At 43.2% G+C, this 23,233-nt stretch overlaps 1 protein-coding gene across 2 annotated transcripts; it reads right to left on the bottom strand.

Moving 5' to 3' along the window:
- Positions 1 to 654: 654 nt before the first annotated feature.
- AFG3L2 (AFG3 like matrix AAA peptidase subunit 2) lies at positions 655 to 22,243 on the bottom strand. 2 transcript variants are annotated; one of them, XM_082235201.1, is made up of 17 exons: positions 22,020 to 22,243; positions 20,318 to 20,417; positions 18,872 to 18,940; positions 17,492 to 17,622; positions 16,766 to 16,918; positions 14,270 to 14,344; positions 13,302 to 13,426; positions 11,401 to 11,674; positions 10,338 to 10,475; positions 8,550 to 8,703; positions 6,799 to 6,906; positions 6,514 to 6,639; positions 6,061 to 6,171; positions 5,290 to 5,405; positions 3,772 to 3,972; positions 2,811 to 3,005; positions 655 to 1,594 (listed from the first exon to the last, which is right to left on the bottom strand). In XM_082235201.1, exons 1-17 carry the CDS (start codon positions 22,143 to 22,145, stop codon positions 1,352 to 1,354), a joined length of 2,445 nt encoding a protein of 814 aa, XP_082091327.1. In that variant the 5' UTR covers positions 22,146 to 22,243; the 3' UTR covers positions 655 to 1,351. The 2 variants fall into 2 exon arrangements, with proteins under 2 accessions (XP_082091327.1, XP_082091328.1); XM_082235202.1 differs by lacking the exon at positions 22,020 to 22,243 and adding an exon at positions 21,788 to 21,811.
- Between the last annotated feature and the right edge of the window lie 990 nt (positions 22,244 to 23,233).

Here is a 23,233-nt window from a genome sequence, read left to right as displayed (position 1 = left end):
AGCTGAATGATGGGGGTGGAGACGCTCCTTCAGGTACACAGGGCCAAGGTCATTTAGGGCTTTAAAGGTCAGCACCAATACTTGGAATTGTGCTTGGAAACGTACTGGTCTTTAAGGACTGGTGTTATATAGTCTCAGTGGCCACTCCCAGTCATCACTAAAGATAATCTGCCTACTTTCCCCTCTGAGGTAGATCAAATTATTTCCCAAAACTTAACTGGCACAGTAACGGCTTACAAATAGGAGTGATAGTAATATGTGCTAATAATCTTCAACGTCTACACTCTGTTAATACAAGCATCCATATCCTTCATGGATACAGATCTCATGAACGGCTTCTGCTCCAATACTCCATTTCAGCTGAGAGCAAGACAACTTGGTGTCACTTTTTCCTGGTTTGTGGTGATGCCAGGTTCATCCTGAATACCAAATTCAATGACGAGTGTGGCAATCACATTCTGAAAAGTTATTTCCTCTAGGCCTTCCACCCAACAACAGCCATAGATGCATCATCTATACATAAATATACAATTTTACCACAGAATGCTTTTATTTATAGCCTCTCTTGACTGGAGAATTTCTTCATGAAGTCCAGTGTGCCAATTTTCGTTAATGTTTCCAAACTGTATTTACAAAATACAATACAATCATATGTTCAATACTGTACAACTGCCAGTAAAAAAAGAAACCTTTATTAAAACAGCAATAATATAATTTAGACTTTACACATTATTCCAGCCTCGGACCCAAAATTCTATTGGAAAAGCTCTTTAGCAGGCTTCAAATTTCACGATGGACACCAGCACAGCTTTGTTTAACAAATGGCAAGGCAGAAATAAATTTATAGAGTTGGGTGATAAGTAGATGTTTCTGCAGAACAGAAGAAGTATTGTCATAAATTACTTTGACTCCTGGTAAGCACCAGCAATGCATTTATTGTGTGCTAACAACTTGCATTTGATGGAGGCTACTTAAAGACAGGCAGATGATTTCCCACCGTTATCCATGACAGTACATTAATCTAGGTCCTTTTAAATGTATCTGGTGATGGGCAAGAGTTGCACAACTCGGATATGGATCTAAAAAGTTGAAAGAAGGGGACTCAGTCCAGATCCATAAGCTGCAAGGTCTCCACATTTTTTGTGCAGATTTTTAGGAAGCAGGACCTACTAGAATCTGAATCCTCCTCTGTCAAATACAACAACAAACCCTTTCCTAGCTCCACCACTGCTGCAGGCTTGCTTCTTTCCAACTGAGGATTCTTGAAGACTAGACTCTGACATGTTCCCTCATTTTCTTTCAGTGTGCAACACATGCACTGTGCCAGTTTATACAACACCATATTTCAACACTAAAAAGGCATGTCTCCTGTAATCTGTCTGGCAATCTGCTCATCTGTCGTCTCCTCTTTCTCCTTCTCACGATCTTTGTTCCAGTCTTTAAGGCCTTCTGGAAGTGATGTGTCTTCATCTAAGCTGCCTGTGCCTTCAACAAACTCTTCGTAAGTAGATTTTTCAGCAAATGGTCTGGGGCCAAGCATTTCAATCATATCACTTTTATCCAAAACCTCCTTTTCTAGGAGTTGTAAAGCAACCTGAAACAATATGCACACATATCACACAATTTGTACAGAAGGTAAAGAATGTAAACTGGCTTTCTTCCACGGCATGCAAAATAATAACCAAGGACTTAACCTTTCACTGTGTATAACAGAATCAAAAGTAGCATATTACCAATAGCTACTATAATCTCCTCTACATTGTTTCTAATGCTAGAGTCTAGTCAATCATACTCTAAAAACTAACCATTAAGAAGCTCACTACTGGAAGGTATTCCCATGACGCACCAACAGGATGTGATTATATCAATGCATCCTGGTTCCAAACTTCCTAAGGAATGCACACATTTTGCTTTCTCTGAGGCAGAGTTGCCCCAATCATTTTAGTGTTAGAGAAAGAGCCACGTATACATCCTCACGTCATGAAGAAGGAAATTATTATTTATTACCACCCTATACCTGCAGGTCCCTATACCCACAATACAAAAAATACAAAATACATAATAAAATGAGAGCAAAAGTGAACCAATAACCCCCCCAATACATTTAAAAGGGAATTGGATGGTTAAAGAGGAACATTTTCGCCTGGCACTTAAAGGTGTATAAGAAGAAGGAGGAGGAGGAGGAGGAGGAGGAGAAGGAGAAGGAGAAGGAGGAGAAGGAGAAGGAGAAGAGTCTGGATTTGATATCCCGCTTTATCACTACCCGAAGGAGTCTCAAAGCAGCTAACATTCTCCTTTCCCTTCCTCCCCCACAACAAACACTCTGTGAGGTGAATGGGGCTGAGAGACTCAAGAAGTGTGACTAGCCCAAGGTCACCCAGCAGCTGCATGTGGAGGAGCGGAGACACAAACCCGGTTCCCCAGATTAAGAGTCTATTGCTCTTAACCACTACACCACACTGGTGCCACAAATGGGAAGCCACTGCAGAAAAGGCCCGTTCTTGTGTTGCCACCCTCTGGACCTCTCGTGAAGGAGGCACCCAAAGAAGGGCCTCAGTGGATGATCTCAGGGTCCAGGTAGGTCCTTGAGGTATTGTGGTCCTGAGCCAATACCTCATTATTGCTTAAACAAGTAACAGGCAGAGCTGCTATTCTTGTGTAAATCTGATAAAGGGCAAATAAGGGCATAATATAACTTGTAGAGTCCTGCTACCCCACTAACACATATGCTGTGTATAAAACAGCAATGTTTTAGTAGCATATTGATCAAAGAACCTGGTAACCCTTTCTGTAGGCAAATGAATACGCACCTTTTCCACCTCTGCCTTCTTCTCAGTTAGGAGAGACAATGTCCGTTCGTAAGCTGAATTAATAAGCACTCGCACCTCTTCATCTATCAGTCTTGCAGTTGCCTCACTGTATGGTTTTTCTAATACCATGTCTCCTTGCCGAGGAAGCTCAAATGAAATTTGCCCAACTTTTTCATTCATTCCAAACTGAACAATCTGAGGATTGAATGACACACATTTTTAAGTGCCTTAGTCAAGAATGCTATGAAAAATATTAAGTCTTTATTCTAGCTACAATACTTTAGTATTAGCAGTTGCAACTAACCAAACCCTGCACCAGAGATGAGGAATCTGGGCCCTCCAGATGTTCCTGGACTCCAACTCCCATCAAACTTGACCGCTGGCTATGTTGGCTGTGGCTGAAATGGAGTCAAACACCTGGAGGGTCCCAGGTTCTCCAAGCCTGCTCTACATTACTGTCAGGATTTTAACCCTGAAGTAAAAACCAGATCTTGGCAATCGTATTTATTCCTGTAATAGTCCATGTACGCTTACTGGGAAAGGTTAATGTTAGTGTTTGAGTATGGTCATTACTAATTACAAAACTGTTAGAAATCTATTGCATCAATAATCTGGCTCTTGAAGTATTCATAAAATATTAGACAACCAATAGTAGCATCCAGGCATCAAAATGCACTACAAATTGTAAAGTATTGTATACTACAAAAATATAAATATTAACATGTACCACCAGCATACAAATTATTATTTTTCCCCCAGGAAGAAACAGTGCTAGACTTTAGTGGGGGAGAGGGAAGCAAGCCTCCATAACAAATCATTAATATATACCAGATATCAGAAGTATCTTTGTGGCATAAGTGGTGTATAAAGCATATCAAAACAATACCAAAAAAGTACAAACAATAATCTTTTACAGTAATTTTTAATATAAAAATACAGAGTTGTTGAGAGGAATACAAACCTGAGCATATGCACTCTGAGTAACTTTCCTTAGATCATCTTGGGCCCCTGTTGTGATTCTTCCAAAGAAGATTTGTTCTGACACACGCCCACCCAGAGTCATGCACATCCTGTCCAGCAGCTGCTCTTTGGTGTAAAGATACTGCTCTTTCGGCAAGTACTGAGCATAACCCAGTCCTTTGCCACGAGGAATGATAGATACCTTGTGCAAGGGAAGAAAAGAAATACTTAAACAATCCAGCTGGAACACATGCCAACAGCTAATGGCAGCCACAAACTTGACTGACCTGGGGAAAAGGGTTTGTCTAAACTATTCCTGTCACAGCAGATCCCAAAATGCTCCATGAATCAAGCCAAGGTTGATGGCATAGAATTATCATCAATGTGCAAGTATCACAGAGGTGGTTGGGGAGGGTATGAAGCTAGCAGAACTCCTCTGCTAGGAAATTCAATAAATAATAATAATTTTACTTTTTCCAGACAGATAAGTAGGAAGGACAGAACTGTTTCCCATAGTTCAAAGCAGTGGCAGCAACTGGCATGGAAGTGAGTGAAGCTGCCACACTTTCTACTGCTTCCTCAGCAGCTGCTCAGAGAGGAAGTGAGATAGAATATATTTTGTTCCTCCTTTCTGATTGCTATGCTATTTATGATTAGCGTAGTTGCTGGAAGGAAGCTGAAATGCTAGAATGTACCCTGATCTCTAAGCAGAATTGAGATTCCCTTTATTTAAGGTTGACTCCTGGTAATGGATCTGCAGGCCTGATAAAGACACAAAATTCTGCATATACTTTGCTCTTAAGAACTGAGCTGGAATGCAGCCATGTGCAAGCCTTTGTGAGAGATCCTTGATTGTAGTTGTGCCATGTCCCCTTTCTTCTTGAATACATTTTCCTACCAGTTTCTGAACCCCTAGTTAAGGAAGATTACTGTGGCTCAGATCCCTTGTAGTTCCTGGTTCATGATTCAGAACACATCCCACCATATCTTCTTTGAGCAGTGGCTAAAATATCCACTTAAAGCTACCAACCCATATTTTTTTCTTATCTGAAAATTATGTCTTTTAACATTTAACAGTTGAAGAAATTGACACAATTCAGACAATCATACCTCAGGTTAATAAGCTTTTTGCTTGCACGCGTATCCCAGTTACAGTGCAAGCACTTTTTAAAAAACTTCTTCTAATACCTAGAAGCTTGTAATTAATCATAATTTTGCATTTTGTCCAAGCTAAGAAGCTATGGTTACCAGCTTCGGAATAAGCCAGGCTAATATAAATACAGCATTTAACCAAGTGTTTTAATATCCTGACTTATTCCAAAGCTAGCTACCATAGCTTCCTGGTTTGGAGGAAATGGGAAACTCAGGTTAAGCGACTTGATTTCTCATGCTGCAAAGCAAAGAATGAAGGGTCTGTGTGTGAAGGCAAAAGGCTCGTTCATATCTAAACTTACTAAGCCAAATTCTGATTATCCAAATGTGATCGTTGTACAGCAAGCGTCTTGCTAAGTCAACATACCTTCAAAAGTGGATCAGCATGTTCCAAAAACCACCCAGCAACTGCGTGTCCAGCTTCATGATACGCTACTGTCTTTTTCTCCTCTGGTTGCAATACTTGTGTCTTCTTTTCCAAACCTTTGATTTAAAAAACCCAAAACTTTACTACTGAGGTGCAGATTTCCAAACTGGTGGTAAGATAGCCCCCTAGAACCAACTAGAGCCAGGGCCTTCTCGGCCGCGGCTCCAATCTGGTGGAACGCTCTGTCACAAGAGACTAGGGCCCTGCAGGACCTGACATCCTTCCGCAGGGCCTGCAAGACAGAGCTGTTCCACCAGGCCTTTTGTCAGGGCGCAGCCTGACCCCCTCCTCTGGCAATCTGCACAAAACTTTGCTTGATGGTTGCCATTAATTTGATTTTAATTTGATTTAATTAATTTTATAATGAATGTTTTAGAATGTTGAACTATTTGATTGTTGTTAGCCGCCCTGAGCCCAGCTTCGGCTGGGGAGGGCGGGATATAAATAAAATTTATTATTATTATTATTATTATTATTATTATTATTATTCCTCCATCCTCTCCTCAACTTGAGATAGTTAGGCCTCACACTCAACAGACTATTGCAAATAAGGGAGAAAGATTTACTGTTTGATATAATGGAGAACTAGCTCCTTAAAATTATTCTCCCCTCCCCACCATAATCAAGAAAGATTATTGTTTGTATCCAGCAATTAAATTAAGAGATGAACAAAAGAACTGACCCACAACACTGCAAGAAATGTAATCTCACCTCCTATCACTCGTTCAATTGCTTGCTCAAAGTGTTTTTGGTTTATGGCATCTGAAAGATGTCGTGCAGCAATTAAGGCAGCTTCATTGCATACATTAGCTATGTCTGCACCTAAAAGAAAAGAGTGAGGAGACAATAAACAGAGCCATTTCCAAACATAACATCCATCACTTAACACAATGAGGATAACCAGATATGCAATCAAGCACAATAACTAAAGTTCCCGCAAAGCTGCACATTTTAGGGTGGGGGAGAGTAGTCTTGTTGTTGCTATTATTAAATAAAAACAAAATCAGAAACCCTTGCTGATCTATTATGAATCATGCAAATTCTGCAGTAGATATAGAGATAACCTCAGTCCACCTCGAATCTGTTATCACAATTTCCTCCTAAAAATGAGAAAATAATACTTCTAGAAACGTACCAATTGCATAGGAGTAAAAGATCACCTACCTGAAAATCCAGGAGTAAGTGATGCAAGTTTTCGTGCTAAATTATCTCTATTCAAGCTGCTATCCAACTTCAAGGGCCTAAGATGAACTTTGAAAATAGATGCTCTTCCCTTTATATCTGGCGGCCCTTGAAGAGTTTAAAGAAAAAGCAATAAACTTTACAATTGCAAACATTTCTGCTTTCTAATAGTTCCACTGACCAGCTTTAGCTAACATCTCCTCTCTGTTCTCATAGTTTTGAGTTGACATCTTTATGAGGTTAAAGTTGTCTACCAAGGTAACTTACCAATGAAGATCTGTCTATCAAAACGTCCTGGCCTCATAAGTGCAGGGTCCAGGATATCTGGCCTGTTCGTGCCTGCCAAAATAACTACGTTTGTTGTGGTATTAAAACCTGTGAAGAAAATAAAAACCAAAATATTAAATATTCAGTAGCGAAAATGGTTTTTCCAAAAGGCTATTGTGAATCTTAAGCATGCTATTTTGTAAATTCTGAAGTGACCAGAGTATTGGCGATTCCGCCTTCCGTCAAGGACTTAACGACTGAGCAGGTGAAGAGAACTACACCATGTTAAAGAATGAGGAAGAGACGCAAAACTATTGCATACTATGTAATATGAGTGCTTACAATTCACAGGACAAGGTACTTTCAAAATTCTGAACCACTGCTACTACAGCCTACAACTTCTTCTCTGGCGATCACTCACAGCCGAGTAAGATTGTCTTCCATAAATACGGTTTTAACAATGAGTCTGTAAGTGACTGTGGAGGCCAATTCTGGATCCACACGTCCTTCCATAGTGGGGACATTGGTTTCCAGGTGGCTTTATATGGCAGGCAATAGCTTATGAAATGGGAAACAAGTCAAAGAGCAGTATCCAACTAAGCTATACTCAGAGTAGAACAAGTGAAATCAATAGGCTTAGGTTAGTCATGATATCACCCACAGAGATGATGGGTTATGTCCCCCAACCATCTTGAGCAGATTTGAGTGTGCCAAGGGGGCTGTAGTGGGGAGAGGTCCCATTGTGCAAACAGAAGTCTGTTTCACTTGGACACTGGCAGAGTTGGATACAAACCTTAACGTACAATCCCATACAATTAGCAATAAGGTTACAAAACAAAAAGAACAGAAAAATGCTTTCTGCTATGTTCATTCAGTATCATGAAAAAACAACAACCCTCTCTTCCTAAAAAAGATTATAAAGTCTAGGTTATATCCAATGTCAGTCATACTGTGAATAGGCCACTGAAATCGATCAAAAAGTGAAATCCATTTATTTCAATGGGCATAATCAGCTTGTGACTAATAGATATTATTCTACCTTTTTTTCCTTACTAACAAAAATTACAACATTTTCATCTTCAAATATGTTATTACTAATAAAGCCATCCAACCCTTGAGGGGGTTATTGGTTTGTTTTTGTTTTATTACGTGGTGGCGCTGTGGGATGTGGGTGGCACGGTGGGTTAAACCACGGAGCCTAGGGCTTGCTGATCAGAAGATCAGCGGTTTGAATCCCCGCGACGGGGTGAGCTCCCGTTGCTCGGTCCCTGCTCCTGCCAACCTAGCAGTTCAAAAGCATGTCAAAGTTCAAGTAGATAAATAGGTACCGCTCCGGCGGAAAGGTAAAAGGTGTTTCTGTGTGCTGCTCTGGTTCGCCAGAAGCGGCTTAGTCATGCTGGCCCACATGACCCGGAAGCTGTATGCCGGCTCACTTGGCCAGTAAAGCGGGATGAGCACCGCAACCCCAGAGTCGTCCGCGACTGGACCTAACGGTTACCTTTTTATGTATTTTGTGGAGGGCACCAGGGTGGTGAAGCTGGCTCTAACCAGCACTTGCCTACATTCCCTACTGCTTTTTAATAGCCAGTTGATTTTTGACATAGGTTTTCATAACAACGTTTGGTTGTGTCCTCATGCAGCTTGTTTCATACCAGTAGGAGCTGGTCCAGGTAATTTGTTTAAGAATGAAGTGTTACACTATATGTAAGTGGCAGTAGGAATGATAAAAGTTTAAGAAACCAAATAGTTACCATCCATTTCTACTAGCAGCTGATTCAGTGTGTTTTCTTGTTCACTTTGCCCTCCAAAGTTACCCCGTCCTCTCTTCCTTCCCACTGCATCTATTTCGTCAATGAAGAGAATGCAAGGGGCATTCTTACGAGCCAGAACAAATAAATCACGAACCTTTGAAAGAGAAAGAAGGTACTTTCAAAATCATGTAATGCCACACAGCTAGTTGTCCATCAACACTACAGAATACAGTGGTACCTCGGGTTACATACGCTTCAGGTTACATATGCTTCAGGTTACAGACTCCGCTAACCAGAAATAGTACCTCTGGTTAAGAACTTTGCTTCAGAATAAGAACAGAAATCATGCTCTGGTGGCGCGGCAGTGGGAGGCCCCATTAGCTAAAGTGGTGCTTCAGGTTAAGAACAGTTTCAGGTTAAGAACGGACCCCTGGAACGAATTAAGTACCTAACCCGTGGTACCACTGTACACCAGAGTGATAGTATACATTAGACTCATTTGTCCGTCTATCAGGAAATTATATTGCAGCTAACATGTTAGGTTATGAAATAAATTGAATGATTTTACAGTCATACTTTTGTTTTCAAACAGCTTAGTTCTTGAACGTTTTGGCTTCCGAACACCACAAACCCAGAAGTGACTGTTCCGGTTTGCAACTATTTTTGGAAGCCAAATGTCCATCGGGGCTTCCGCGGCTTCCGATTGGATGCAGGAGCTTCCTGCAGCCAATTAGAAGCCACACTTTGGTTTACAAATGTTTTAGAAGTTGAACAGACTTCCGGAACAGATTCTGTTCGACTTCCAAGGTATGACTGTAATTTGAAAGCTGTAGAAATCAAACTCTGGAAAAGTGTTTAGAACCATGGGTGGTATTCAACTACTACATCCTGTCAGCGCAAGGACTCCCCCCCCCCCCGCGTGTGTGCCCTCCCCAAATCTGCTACAGAAGATTGGGAAAACCCTTAGAACAAATTTGGAGGTGCATAGGGGGAGGACATTCTGTTGCACAATAATAATAATAATAATAATTTATTATTTATACCCCACCTATCTGGCTGAGTTTCCCCAGCCACTCTGGGCAGCTTCCAAGCAGTGTTTAAAACAGTACAGCGTTACATATTAAAAACTTCCCTGAACAGGGCTGCCTTAAGATGTCTTCTGAATGTCAGGTAATTATTTATCTCTTTGACATCTGATGGGAGGGCATTCCACAAGCAGAAATCCCTGTGCTGACAGAATGAGACTTAGTGAACAATGAATTCCGCCCAATGTTTTTATTTCTACGTAAATACTTGAAACAAATGCTTTATGCTGAAAGAGCCAGCAGTGTCCAAAGTACAAGAGCTAGACTTGGATGAAGGAGACCTTGGTTAAAATTGCATCTTTCCCTCAGAGCTGGGACTACTTAAAATAGCATAAATTTCCCACACAACTCCGTAGAGAAGTGTGGAGAACCTTTGTGTACACTGATGATAAATCTAGTCTTTCTGCAACAGCCATCAAGTTTAGAATACCATTCACTTGTCCTTATCAACTGTTAGTAAAAAGGAGACGACAGTGGCAAAATGCAGTCAGAGGGCTACAGCTCTGAGGCAATAAGATTTCTTAGAAACTGAGTGAGATATCAGAGTTATTAATTAAAATAGCTTGCAGCCAGCTATTTAAGATGAACAGCTATCTTGATCATTACTGAAATTTAGTGAATTATCAAGCTTTTGGCCTACCAACCTTGACTGTGTCCTTTTAACAACCGACACTGCAATAACAGAGCAAGGCCAAAGACTTACTCTAGCAGGACCCACGCCGACAAACATCTCTAAGAACTCAGACCCATTGACTGTAATGAAAGGGACGTTGGCCTCTCCGGCTGTTGCTTTTGCTAGAAGAGTTTTCCCTGTGCCTGGAGGTCCTGTCAAAATAGCTCCCTGTAAGGTGTGAGAAAGGGTAAACATTACTAAGAAATAAAAGCAATGCAAATATTCACCTTAAATTTTCTTCAATATGAGTCAATATATTTAGAACTCTGTTTCAGGGAAGTATAACATGTGTCCTAGTTCCACAAATAACTCAGAATTTTCTCATTTTCCTGAAATGTTCTAGTCCTTGAAAAGGTAATTTGAATTTCACATAACTGTACAGTGGTACCTTGGGTTACATACACTTCAGGTTACAGACTCCACTAACCCAGAAATAGTACCTCGGGTTAAGAACTTTCTTCAGGATGAGAACAGAAATCGTGCTCCGGCGGTGCAGCGGCAGCAGGACGTCCCATTAGCTAAAGTGGTGCTTCAGGTTAACAACAGTTTCAGGTTAAGAATGGACCTCCGGAACGAATTAAGTACTTAACCCGAGGTACCAATGTATTTTGAATGGGAGTGCAAGCCGCATTATAGCTAAAGTAACCAATATTTGATCATGATCACACAAGATGGTCAGTTTAATAAGTCTTCACAAGATTCACCCACTATTTATTAAGATCCATAAGGAAACAATACTCTAACCTAATTTTTGGCCCTATGCTAATTCAGATTTTTTAAAAAAATCAAGTTGGACAAATAGTATTTGCTTGCAGGTAAATTTGAGTAAGAAAGAACAGTGTCCTCATTTTACTGAAAGGGAAGCATAGAGAACAAGAAAATTTCATGTCACTAAAGGAAGATTCAGAGTGTATGTGAAATGAGTTCTTATGATTCCACAAACTAATCAAAGGCTTTTATTCTTGTGATCATATTTTTAAAATTCTGATGTTGGGTTAGAATATAGGAATAATGCAAATTGTCACTAAATTAAAAAAAAAATTCATCTCCAGCTAAAAGAGCTCAATAAAGTAATGAAGTTGAAACTCCTTACCTTTGGGATCTTTGCTCCAAGATTCTCGTACTGTTTTGGGTTTTTCAGAAAGTTGACGAACTCCATTATTTCTAATTTAGCCTCCTCACAGCCAGCTACATCTTTGAACTTCACATCTATTTCATCCTTCAAGACTTTGGCTGTTGTTTCACCCACACTGAAGAGTCCTCCCATTCCCCGTCCTGTTCGGCCCATTCCAGAAGGTCCTCTTCTTAACGTGTAGAGCAGAAAGCCAACTATAAGGACCGTTGGCAACATACTCAGAAGAAAGGAACTAAAAATAAAAGTTGGGAGTTATTAATTCATTCTTTCATAACAAAATATGGGGTGGGGAGGAGACACATTAGAGCAATTTCATTCGTACATTATGAGCAACTTTGCTCAACAAGGTGCAATTTCAGTTAAAATATGATGGGCTACAACAAATCATGCACAGTTCATAGGACCTTTCTGATTCGTAACACAAATGTGCACTAAAGCTAATGAATTCCTAGATCAGGCTAACTTTATCTCTTGCTCTTTCTTACATTCCCCATTAGTTGGCATTCATCTATCTCAGGAGAAAATGGAGGAGTGCACTTTTGGAGATGAAGTCAAACCCTTGGGAGAGTTGCAGCACATGTTGCGGTTGCAGAAACTGATACGGGAGAGACATGTTTTGCTGCAGCTGAAGGCGTCTGATTGTGCTGCTGCAGATGCACCATGGCGTTTCTTCTCTCTGCCTTCCTCCCAACTGTTGCTCCTCCTCTAGTCAATGCTGTGGAGGCATAGCCTGATTACCTGTCTCCAGGCACTGCGGTCATCTGCAAGGGATTCCCACATGGCGGGGTTGATGTTGCCAGTCTTCGTCCCGTTTGCAGACATATATGTAATGCAGAGTTGGTCTGCAAATGGGCCCGATGCCAGCTCTCCATAGAGCACATCCTTGGGGATTCTGCCGTCTTCCATTCTGTGGACAGGACCAAGACTACGTAGAAGTCGCAGAGACAGGAGTCTGAACATTGTGGGAACGTGGGCTTGGGAGACTCTGCCCTGCCATGTGATACCCAAAATCCTCCTGACACAGTGTAGGTGGAAGGCACTGAAGTGTCATTCCTGGCAGGTGTAAGTTGCCCACGTCTCACTACCATGAAGCAGACTTCTCAATACGCAAGCCTGGTAGATCTTCATCTTAGTATTAGCATCACACCCTCCCATACCCTTTGGAGTGAAAAGCCATTGTTGGAGCTGCCTTGCCAATTCACTTGTCCAGCTCAGCGTTGATGGAGAGATTGCTGGTTATGGTGGAACCCAGGTAGACTTGTCTACCACCCAAAGTGTGTGGTCACCAGTGCTGATGTGTGGAATGCTGATAATGGCTCAGGATGCTCACCCCTGTCAGGCCGATGGTAAGGCCAAACTCTTTGCAGGCTTGGGCAAAACGGTTGACGAGTCTCTGTAGAGCTTCCTCTGAGTGCTCTGTAAATGCTGTGTCATCTGCAAACTACATCTCTCAGGTAAGACCCGTTGCGCTTATGTTTAGGTGCGGAGACGTGCTAGGCTGAACAGACTCCCGTCTCAACAAGTAGGATGTCCACCTAAGCTTTACAAGATGACAGTGTCCTTCCACAAGAACATGCATGGCACCGTCCAGTATGACAGCTCATCCTCGGACTCCTTCCCTATAAAGAGCAGCGTGAAACAGGGCTGTGTTCTCGCCCCAACTCTCTTTGACGTTCCCATAGCCTAGTGCAAATGAGAGAAAACCCTCCTTCTTCCCCCATGCATATGCCAAATCATTTGAGAGTGGTGGATGACAGGGGTTACCGACAAGCGCAACCAGAGACTGGCTTGTCACCAAGCCAATTCTAAAAGGTAATATCATATAATCCATTACAATTCCAATCATTTAAAACACTTACCCATCACTCTCTGCTGCATACACTACAGGTATCCGGCTCTCCCCTTCTATCCCCATCTCAAGCTGTGCAGTTTCCAAATTCCGCTCAAATGTGTCCACACTTCCAATATTAAACCAAACATACTGCTGTAAAAACAAATACAATAATTCATGGTGTCTCGGTTTTAGCATTTTAAATTAATCTGAGAGAGACAAGATTATAAAGCTTATTTTAATATAAAGAAGCAGCTTAATTGAATATCCAAAAAGTTACAATACATACGTATCAACTAGAGGCAGAAATTTAATATGCTGGTTTTAGTTGCATCGTTTCTATTTGCTGAAGAAAACATCTCCACTGAATGTGCATTTCTGAATGCTAGACTGGCAAAATATTTACAGTGGTACCTCAGGTTACATACGCTTCAGGTTACAGACTCCGCTAACCCAGAAATAGTGCTTCAGGTTAAGAACTTTGCTTCAGGGTGAGAACAGAAATTGTGCTCCGGTGGCACGGCGGCAGCAGGAGGCCCCATTAGCTAAAGTGGTGCTTCAGGTTAAGAACAGTTTCAGGTTAAGAACGGACCTCCGGAACGAATTAAGTACTTAACCTGAGGTACCACTGTATAGGACTTCTGCCATGTCTCCCACTGATGGCAAAAGTATTTCTATTATAGTGTTATACAATACTATGTAACAGGTGAAATCCCTAATAGGTATGGTGCAGAGAAAGCACACTTGCACATCATGTTCTGCATCTTTAAGCAAAAAGCATGTGGAGATTCCTACAGTATGTAAGGTGCACTAGACATCAGATTCTGCACATGTTCAATACATTTTGTCATTTACTTGCAAGGGCACAGAGCACAGCCCTGATACATCAAAATAACAAACTGTCAGATCCATATTTAATACGCTATACAGAAATGTTTACAAACATAAATGATTCAACCCCTTAATGCATTTGGTGAATTGAAAAAATTGATTTACCCCATCAATTGGCGACTTCCCTGGGGTAAAAACCACTCTAACAAAGCGCTTGTTCACCACTTCCAGCTTGTCTACCTGTGAAAGCACAACATACATTTCAGACAATAACTTTTTCCTCCTGGGAGAAGCCAAAGATTGAACCACAGACCTTCTGCATGTAAAGCATAATCTCTCCCCCTGAGCTAGAGACCTTCCCTTTTGCTGTATGAACACGACCCTGTGAGATATTATTGTACTGAAACTGCTGAGGGCTGTTTCAAAATAAAAAACATCCAAAATCTGCTTTAAAATGTCTGGCCCAATACATTTTAAGTTCAAAATCTTTCTTCCAAAAGCAGAGGTCCCCAAATATAAAACTGATTCCTTGGCATTCAGGGCTTGAATAAAGAAACTATGCTGATTCTTCTGTTCCTTTCCCCTTTGTCAAAGCTCCCTGCAAGTGGGATAAAACACTGCTTCTCCTCTGATCCTTCTAGCAAGCATGCAAGGACACAGGGTAAGGTGGAATGCTGTTTCACATTGCTGCCCAAGGCTTGGATAAGAACACAACAGGAAATAATAATGTGTCAGTGGGGTCTTGACTCAGCTTGTGTCAGACACAAAGAAAACAGGAGATCAGCCTTCTGTTGCTTTTCTTATTCAAACTATAGTGTGAGTGAGAGCTCTGCCCTGTCTTGCCTCAGTGAGCAAGCAAGTCCTGAGAAATAAGGTTCTCAAAGTAAATAACCTGTCCACTGTTGACTTATGGTCTCTCTTTTAGCCCACTACACTAATCTTATTCTTGAACTCTCTTCAAGAGTTTTAATAGCTGCTTGTTGTGTTTTTTTAGCTTGCTATTTTTATATTTTAAATTATTTTCCTTGAGTTTTTTGAAGCAAAGGCAGGAGAAGTTTCAAATAAATAATATGCCCTTAAAAAGAGCCGTGGAGCTCAAAATGTCTTAGGCCACGGGTGTCAAACACAAGGCCCGCGGACCAAATCCGGCCCGCCAGACCTCGTCATGTGGCCCGTGGCATCAAGGGCGAGGAAGCCTTCCCTGCCTGCTTGCAGACAGGGCTCCAATCGACGCACCCCGTCGGCCCTGCCTACCGGCCGGTCCCTCAACTTTCGCCTGCCTCGCGGGCCGGGCAAAGAGGCTTTCTGCTCGCTCGGTCCAGTCCGGGGCTCGCTGCGGAGGAGGCGGTCCCGCGAAGCCGAGCTCGGAGCCGGCTGCCTCCGCCCCTCGGAGCCTCCCAGGCGCGGCTGCTTGAGGGGGCGGGTCGCGCGCGCGGCAACTTTTGGAGCCTGAGGGAGCTGCGGAGGCTTGCAGCGAGGGCAGGGAGCGAGAGCCACGCTTGGGACGCCGCTCACTCGGGCCACAAGAAGAGGCCACTGTGGCGCTGCAGCTGGCGAGGAGATGGCCAGGGGCGCGGGCGGCGGGGCCAGGGGCTGGCTGGGGTCGCCCTGGTGGGCGGGGCCGGCAGGCAGGGAAGGGAACGGCGGAGGCAAGTGGAGAGTGGGGACCCGGCGCAGGTCTTGCCGCAGGCGGCGCGCCCTGGCTGGGCTGGGAGAGGCGAAGCTGCTGCCGGTTCAGCTGCGCAGAGTGGGGTGGAGGGAGCCGGGCGAGCGGGCGGTGTGCCACACCGCAAAGCAGGGGCGCCTCCCACCCCGAAGAGGACCGCACCAGCATCTGGGCAGCTGGAGCAAAGTGGGAGCCTGCCAGCAACTTGGCTGCGGGAGCCTGGCTACGAAACACTGCCCCCCTCCCCACACCAACACATCGGCTTTCTCCGGGCCGGAGGACTTGGCGGATAGCCCCCTCCCCGGGAGCAACTGCAGCAGCTCAGGCCCCAGCAGGACATCCTGGCCACCCGCGCTCGCAGTGCCGCTGGGGCTCCCTTGCAAGGAAGAAACTGCTGCTGCCCAAACTGCAGCTCTGTATCCTCCGACTCCTGAGTGCGGCCGCAGGGCGGGGGGAGGCAAGATTTGCTTCTGCTCTGCTCTGTTGGGACAGGCTCCTGTCTCCTCCCCGTTGGAGCTCCAGTCTGCCTGGAAGCCCATCTCGTCATCTTTTTAAAAAATCATTATTATTTTTTCTTCTATTCTTATTTAAAATCGTATTGGAATAGGTATATTAAATAGTGTATAGGTTCAAGACAACACACACCAGTGCCTAAGGAAAAATAACTTTGATAAAGTCCTACAGATACAACCGGCCCTTTGAGGGTGACCAAACTGCTGATGTGGCCCCCCCGATGAATTTGAGTTTGACACCCCTGTCTTAGGCCATTTTCTAACAATATGGCTAACCTCTAATTTTTGCCAATTGCTTTTGTTTCTGGAATAGAAGTTCTGACCACATGCAGTAATTTTCTTCTTCTTTCTTTAATACAAATTCATCCTCAGCCTTTCCAGCTTCAATTAAATTATAGCCTACCCTGGTTTACATTCAGTCGCAATGGATAACTTATTCTGTGAAATGTACATTTCAGCTGAAGGTGCCTCAGTGCTACTTACCACTCCTTTGGAAAGGTAGTTGTTGGCAAAGTCCTTCCATGTGATTTCTCTCCCAGCATTCCTGAAGAAAACGTAGTATGTAGCAAAAGCCCAGAAAATTGCAGTGCCCATGAAATAAAAACGGAACTCTTTGTCATCCCAGGGAAAGTCACCCTAAAGGGGAAGAGGAAGAAGGAATGCTGGATTGAGACTGACTTTTGTATGTGAAAATGGTGGGTTTTCTGATCTGCTGTCACAAAAGCAGTCCTATGTAAGCACCAATTTGTAAAAGAATTTTTTTACAGAATAAAAAAATATTGTGCATTAGCCTACAAAGATGATTTATTCATAAAAACATGAAAAAGTGTCTGGAATTACAGTCATGCCTTCATTCCCACCTACAAACCCTTTTCTATTAACTTGGTGGAGAGGCAGATTCACATATGAAATGTGCTGAGCTTTTCTGAGGTGAATGGGAATGCTTGCTTTGCAAAAGTCCACAAAATCTACTGCACTGCATACTGGGCCTTGAGTGAGGGCCACTATAAATCTTAGATTCATATAATCTTTCAGAGAAATTTAAGAAACACGTAAGTAACTAAGTTTAAAAAACCATGTAAGTCAACAGTATCCCCATGGTGAAAATAATCTGAATAACATTTAGAGAAGTAATAATATTTTACAGAACTACGAAACAGAATAAAGCAGGTTGATAAAAGCATTGTCACAAAAAATATGAATTGGGACCTTTTGCATTCTGGACCACCAGTTAGTATCTTCTTTCTTGCCACCTTTTTTCCCTCCTCCTCCACTGCTTCCTCCTCCTCCTCCTCCACTGTTGGTTCTGGAAGGGCGCTGGGAGTTGGCTTGCTTTACATCTACAAAAAAAGTTCACACGCATGTTTCTACAAAAAATAGAAAGCAAGCAAGCCTATCTCCCTGTAGTTCTTTGTTTTGTTACTTCTGTAATCTTTACACAACACTGATTCTTACAAGATTAACAGCTAGATTAGATGTTACAACACACACACACACACACACACACGGCTGTCTACAAAAATAGCGTTCGCTCATCTAATCCCAAACCTTACTCCGTACCATGGAACAGATCTTACTTTATGCTGCGACAGCAAAACGTTCTGCGCCTCCCCACCCTGTATCACTGACGGCTGATGGCATGGTGCAGGGAACACAGAACATCATGATGTCACAGCATAGAAAAGCTCTACCAGAAAGCATCAGGGGGTTGGGTGGACCTAAATGTGTGGCAGCTGTTTACAACAGAAGTCACATACTTAATGTGCAATTTGTTTTTAACACTCAGAATCTGGATTAAGTTACAGAGATGTTACAAAGACTACTTATATCATGTAGATGAAGTCCTCTGAGGATTCAGTAAAGGCAGTATATAAAGATTATTATGATGCATCACGCCAGGACATGTGTTTGGGGGGAGCAGTAATGATTATGTAAGAACTCACAACACAGTGAGAGCCTATTAGGAAGAAAACCTGGTGTAAACTGGTTATTGTTGGGGTGTCTCAAACAACGTATCATGATACATCCAGATAATGCTTTTAGATCCGTAGAATCCAGTTTTTAGTGGAATGATAGTGCAAGCTCAGTTTTCCCAACTCATTTCCAGCTTCCAGCTCCCTTCTTTATTATGTTTAAATATAGTACCCGTGTCACTGTAGCTTTGGCCCTCTTTCTTAACTGATACAAAGTACTCCATTCTTTAACAAACATTAAAAGGCACACAAACCAGGGATATAAACAGGCCCAGTTAATGTAGACCGTTAATCAAAATGCTCAAGGAAAAAATAACACCACAAACATCTAACAGAGAATTCAGAAATTGAATATGGTGATGCTGGAGCAGAAACATATCAATTCTACAATGTGAAGACCTGGCACATAAAATGTGACAACAGAAGTCACAAGACAGAAGTAAACTGTAGGGAATAGTGACCACTTTCATGGCCACTTCCTCCAATTCAAGTACTGACCATTGTCAAAACTAGGACACAGCAACATGGGCTTGTATATAAGAGCAGTCAAAATTAATAATAACCAAGGTGACATTTATTCTACATTTGAGCCTCAAGTGAAAAAGCAGACTCGTACCTTTAGTTTCTCCTTCTGAGCCCTTTGTTTCATTAGGTTTCTTTTCATCAGGGAAATATTTTTCAAAACCTAGTAAGGAAAAAAGCAGCAATAAAAATTGAGTATATTATATTATGCTTGAGGCAGTGAAGTCTCACCAAAAATAGCCTCACCATGAGTTTCAGGGAACAGGAAAAGAGGTGGACATGTGAGTTTCACATGTCTGATAAAGCTAAACAGGAGGGTGGGTGGGTGGGTGGGTGGGAAAAGGAGGAGATAAAAGCATGCGTGTCATTTAAAAATATTTCTGATAAAGAATAGTAACTGCCCAAGTGCCTTTCAAAAGTGCCTAACCTCTAGTTTCTAGAAGAACTACACTGCTGAAACAAGAAAAAGGTAGGAAGGTGGAAAACTGGAAGCAGACTTTTTTGTGGAGAGAAAGGAGGACTATTCTGAGAGCTCAGTCAGCCCTTGGACTGAAACAGGTGAGTCACAGCACATATGTAGCTTGAGATAGGGACAAAGAAGGAATAATATTCCTGTCCAGCTTCAGGCCTGGATTTAGATTGAAAAACACCTTGACTGGCCTTGGTGGCTGACTTAGACGGGGGATGAATAGTGAGCACAATCCTACTGGCTGTCCTGGATCTCTTAGTGGCTTTCAACACCATCAATCAACATTATCCTTCTGAGCTACTTGACTGGGTTGGTCTTGGAAGACACAGTGTTCTGCTGGCTCTGGTGCCTCCTGAATAGTTGATTCCAGATGGTTGTGATGAGGGGTCCTTCTGTTCTACCCCTTGCGTTTTGGCTTTGTTTTGTGTTCTGTCTCCCATGCTTTTCAACATCTGCATGAAACTGCTGGGAGAAGTCATTCAAAGGTTTCAGCTGCCATATGCAGATGACTTCAGCTCTACCCCTTGTTTCAACCTACTCATCTCAAGGAGGCTGTAGGACTAAATGGTTTGTAATTAGGTTACTTGAAAGGCTGTCCACGTATGTATCAACCTGTCAGGAACCCATGCTCATGTAACCACCAGTGTGATCATTTAGGTTGGTGGGCATGAAGGAAAGGCCCTTCTCAGTGATGGTCCAACATTGTGCAACAATACAAGAGAGGAGTTTTGTAGGAGATTGCTCTCTGACATGCTGGAAAGATGGCAGGACAGCTGTGCTTAACTTCTAAAGAGTAAAGTGCTGGGGCTCAAGCCACATTTTTCATTCTGATTGAGGAAGCAATGCAATTAAGGTGTAATTGTTCTGTAGCAAGGCAATAGGTCTCAGAGCTATGCTCCTTCAAACATTCTGATGCAGCTCTGGTATTGGAAAAAAACACCATGTTTATTTCTATGCTGCTTCCCATAAAATTGTGACTAAGCAGCTTTAAACACATAAGATGAATAAGCGTAGTAGTCAATAATATAATAATAAGCTACACAATATTATTATTTTACAGCAAAAAATTACCTTTTGGAGGTTGGGAGAAGAGCTTCCGGTAAACAGCAATTACACTTGCAAGGACATTGCTTCTGTTTGTAGGAACTTGTGTGGCCACATGGTCATGAAGCTGAAAAAATGAGAATTGTCACTAAAAAACCAAGACAGTTCCTCAGCATCTTTTCAGCACAATCCTATGCATGCTTAATTGCAAATAAATCCCAGAGATTTCAATGGGGCTTACTTTCTAGTAAACATGCACACAATTGCTGCCTTAGATTGCAATCCAAACCCTAGCTGGAGATCAGTGGGACCACCAAGGCATCCACAGCCCAGTTGCTCATGCTAGCCCAGACAGGGGAGATGGCAAGCAAACAGCTGCCCAAGCCTGGAGCTGTGCCAGCTATCAGGCCCATAATGGGACTAATACCGTTATGTGACTGCTGCAGGACCAGCTTGGGATCCACTGGATCCCAGACTGACTCAGCCCTTCCCTGCCCCCAGTACACACTGTTTCAGGGCTATCTGTCTGCATGTTTGTGCCAGTGGATACAAACTGACATGGGTACAGGGCTGGCAGGGCTGGACACAGCACCATCTCTGCCCGATATAAACACCTTTGTAGAAAAGGGTGTTTGAATTGCAGCCTTAGACTGCAGTTGTATACATTCACACATGCGTGTAGGTTCCACTTGAAGGCCTGTTTTTGCAATATGAAATAATGGTTATTCATTTAAAAGCAGCCACTCTCCCAGTTTCACAAATATCCTGGCCCATTTTTTTACATCATCGGAGGTTCTCCTGCACCACCCCTGATGTAAAATATATCCTTTGGTTTCATTTCTCAATGGGTACTCTGGATAGGTACACCTGGAATGTTGCCTGGGGATGAAATATCACAAATATCAAAGAAAGTGAAAGCTCCCTCCACAGTGTGAGTAAAAGCAGTTTACTCTATCATTCCTCCTCTTACTTTTCCAAATGAGACGCTGAAGCAAGTTTACAAAGAACAGATAAAAGCAACTTGCAACTCATCTGAGCTAGAAACCAGCTCACATATCACTTCTGTTATGAATTTAGCAGGTGACGTTAAATAAACCACTGTCTCTCAAACTCACACTTTGCCCTCAACCCGATATACAACAGGGGGATAATAATGCTATACTTTACAGGGTTGCTGAAAGATAATAAAAATAATTATAAAATTACAAGAGTGTACAGGAAGTTCTTTGAACATTCAAAAGCACTATACAAATCATTTTGCATATGGGAAGCGCAGTTCAGTGGTACAACCCATTTTCATCTGCAAAAAGTTCCAGATTCACTCTCTGACATCTCCAGGCAAGACCGGTCAAGATTTGCTTTTTATTTTTATTTTTCTCTCAAAACCGTCAAGAACCTTTTGACAGTCAGTCAGCGAAGCCCTTTGTGATCTTGTTGGACCAAGGGACTGTGACTAGCAAATGTGGCAGCAAAGGTGAGATGCTAAGCATTTCTCACCGTCACCATTACGGTGCTGAAACAGCCGCGACACAAGCCGGTTCTCTCCTTTAACCTTCGGGGGGGGGGATAAGAAACGCCAGTTGCCAAGTGACTCCACGGGGACGGGACTCCCTCGTGGCGGCGGCCCCGGTCCACCTCCGACAGGCGCTGCCAGGAAGGGCGGCAGTGCCCGGGAGGCGCACCCCATTCCCCTTACGCCCTGCCCTTGCCTGACACGCACGTGACTCACCAATCTCAGGTAGCGCGAAGGCGCGGCGGGGCCTCGGCCCCAGAGCAGCCGCTGGGCGGCCCCGGGGATCCCGCCGGGGGAACGCCGGCAGCAGCCTCGTGACAGCCACAGGCAGCGGTGAGCCATAGTCGCCGGAACAGGACCAGCGGCCCCAAAGCACCGCTCTCTTCACTCACTCACTTACACAAACAGGCGAGCGGGTGGTTGGGGGAACTTTGGCCACGCCCCCGGCGCCGCGCGTGACGCCATCACGGCGCCCCATGACCCCTCCTGCGCGTGCGCGCAGCCTTCGCCATGCTCCGCCTTTTTTCGTAAGCCCCGCCTCTTTTGCCATCCCGGTGCAAGAACGAGACGACCCTTTTGAAGCCTTGCATGTTAGCTAAAAGACGACCCCTGCTTGGTATTTGTACCCAAGGCAAACGCGCCTACAGGGTGATGGTTGTGCCTGCTGAGGCAGGTTGGCACCAGTGGATCAGGAGTCCGTGAGCGCCGAAATCACATGGCGTCTAGGTCGCTTACGTAGGCCCCGACGGAGTTAGTTACATATATGTGGAAGGGGAAAGAGTGATGCCTTGGAATTTATTTGCAAGGTCAGTCGGACGGAGACACGTGGCTCCGGTATAACCTCGACCCAGGAAAGTGGAACAGAGTTCACCAATAAAAGGTGCCGGAAGCTGCAATTATCTGAAGTATTTTAATCCTCTTTGATTTTAAATTGTCCCAATCCCACGGTCGCTTCCTACTGATTTTGGATTGCATCTCTCTTTACATTACCCGCGCAGAAACTCTGTGATTAGACAGTTCGGTGTAAATTGCAAGCCTAAGCACATTTATTGGGGAGTAGAAACTGAACACAGTTACATAATCCTATGTTCGGTGTTTTCGAGGAGACTGTTTTGATTACTGTCAAGTAGTTGGGCTTAAATCGCATAGAATACAGTAACATTTTCTCCCCAATTATGTGTGTGTAAGAACTGACATCGGTAGATGTTAACTCTCTGATAATCCAGAGGCAAGCCCCCCCCCCCGCTCTGCTATGTATTCTAGCGATGGTCCTAGAAATCAAGGCCAGTCGTGAAACCAGTTTGCTTAATTTTCTCTAATGTAACAGGCCTGCCTTAAGTCAAATTGAATTTAGTTTTGTTTTAAGAATGATTTTACAACGCGTTTGCAAGCGGCTTTGTACAATCTCATGTATATAGAAGAAGAGGAGT

This window comes from Podarcis vaucheri (genome assembly GCF_965113315.1).
Source record: "Podarcis vaucheri genome assembly, chromosome: 8".
In the NCBI taxonomy this organism is placed as follows: Eukaryota; Metazoa; Chordata; class Lepidosauria; order Squamata; family Lacertidae; genus Podarcis; species Podarcis vaucheri.
The sequence above is the reverse complement of the archived record's forward strand: the minus strand, read 5'-3'. Positions and strand labels throughout refer to the sequence as shown.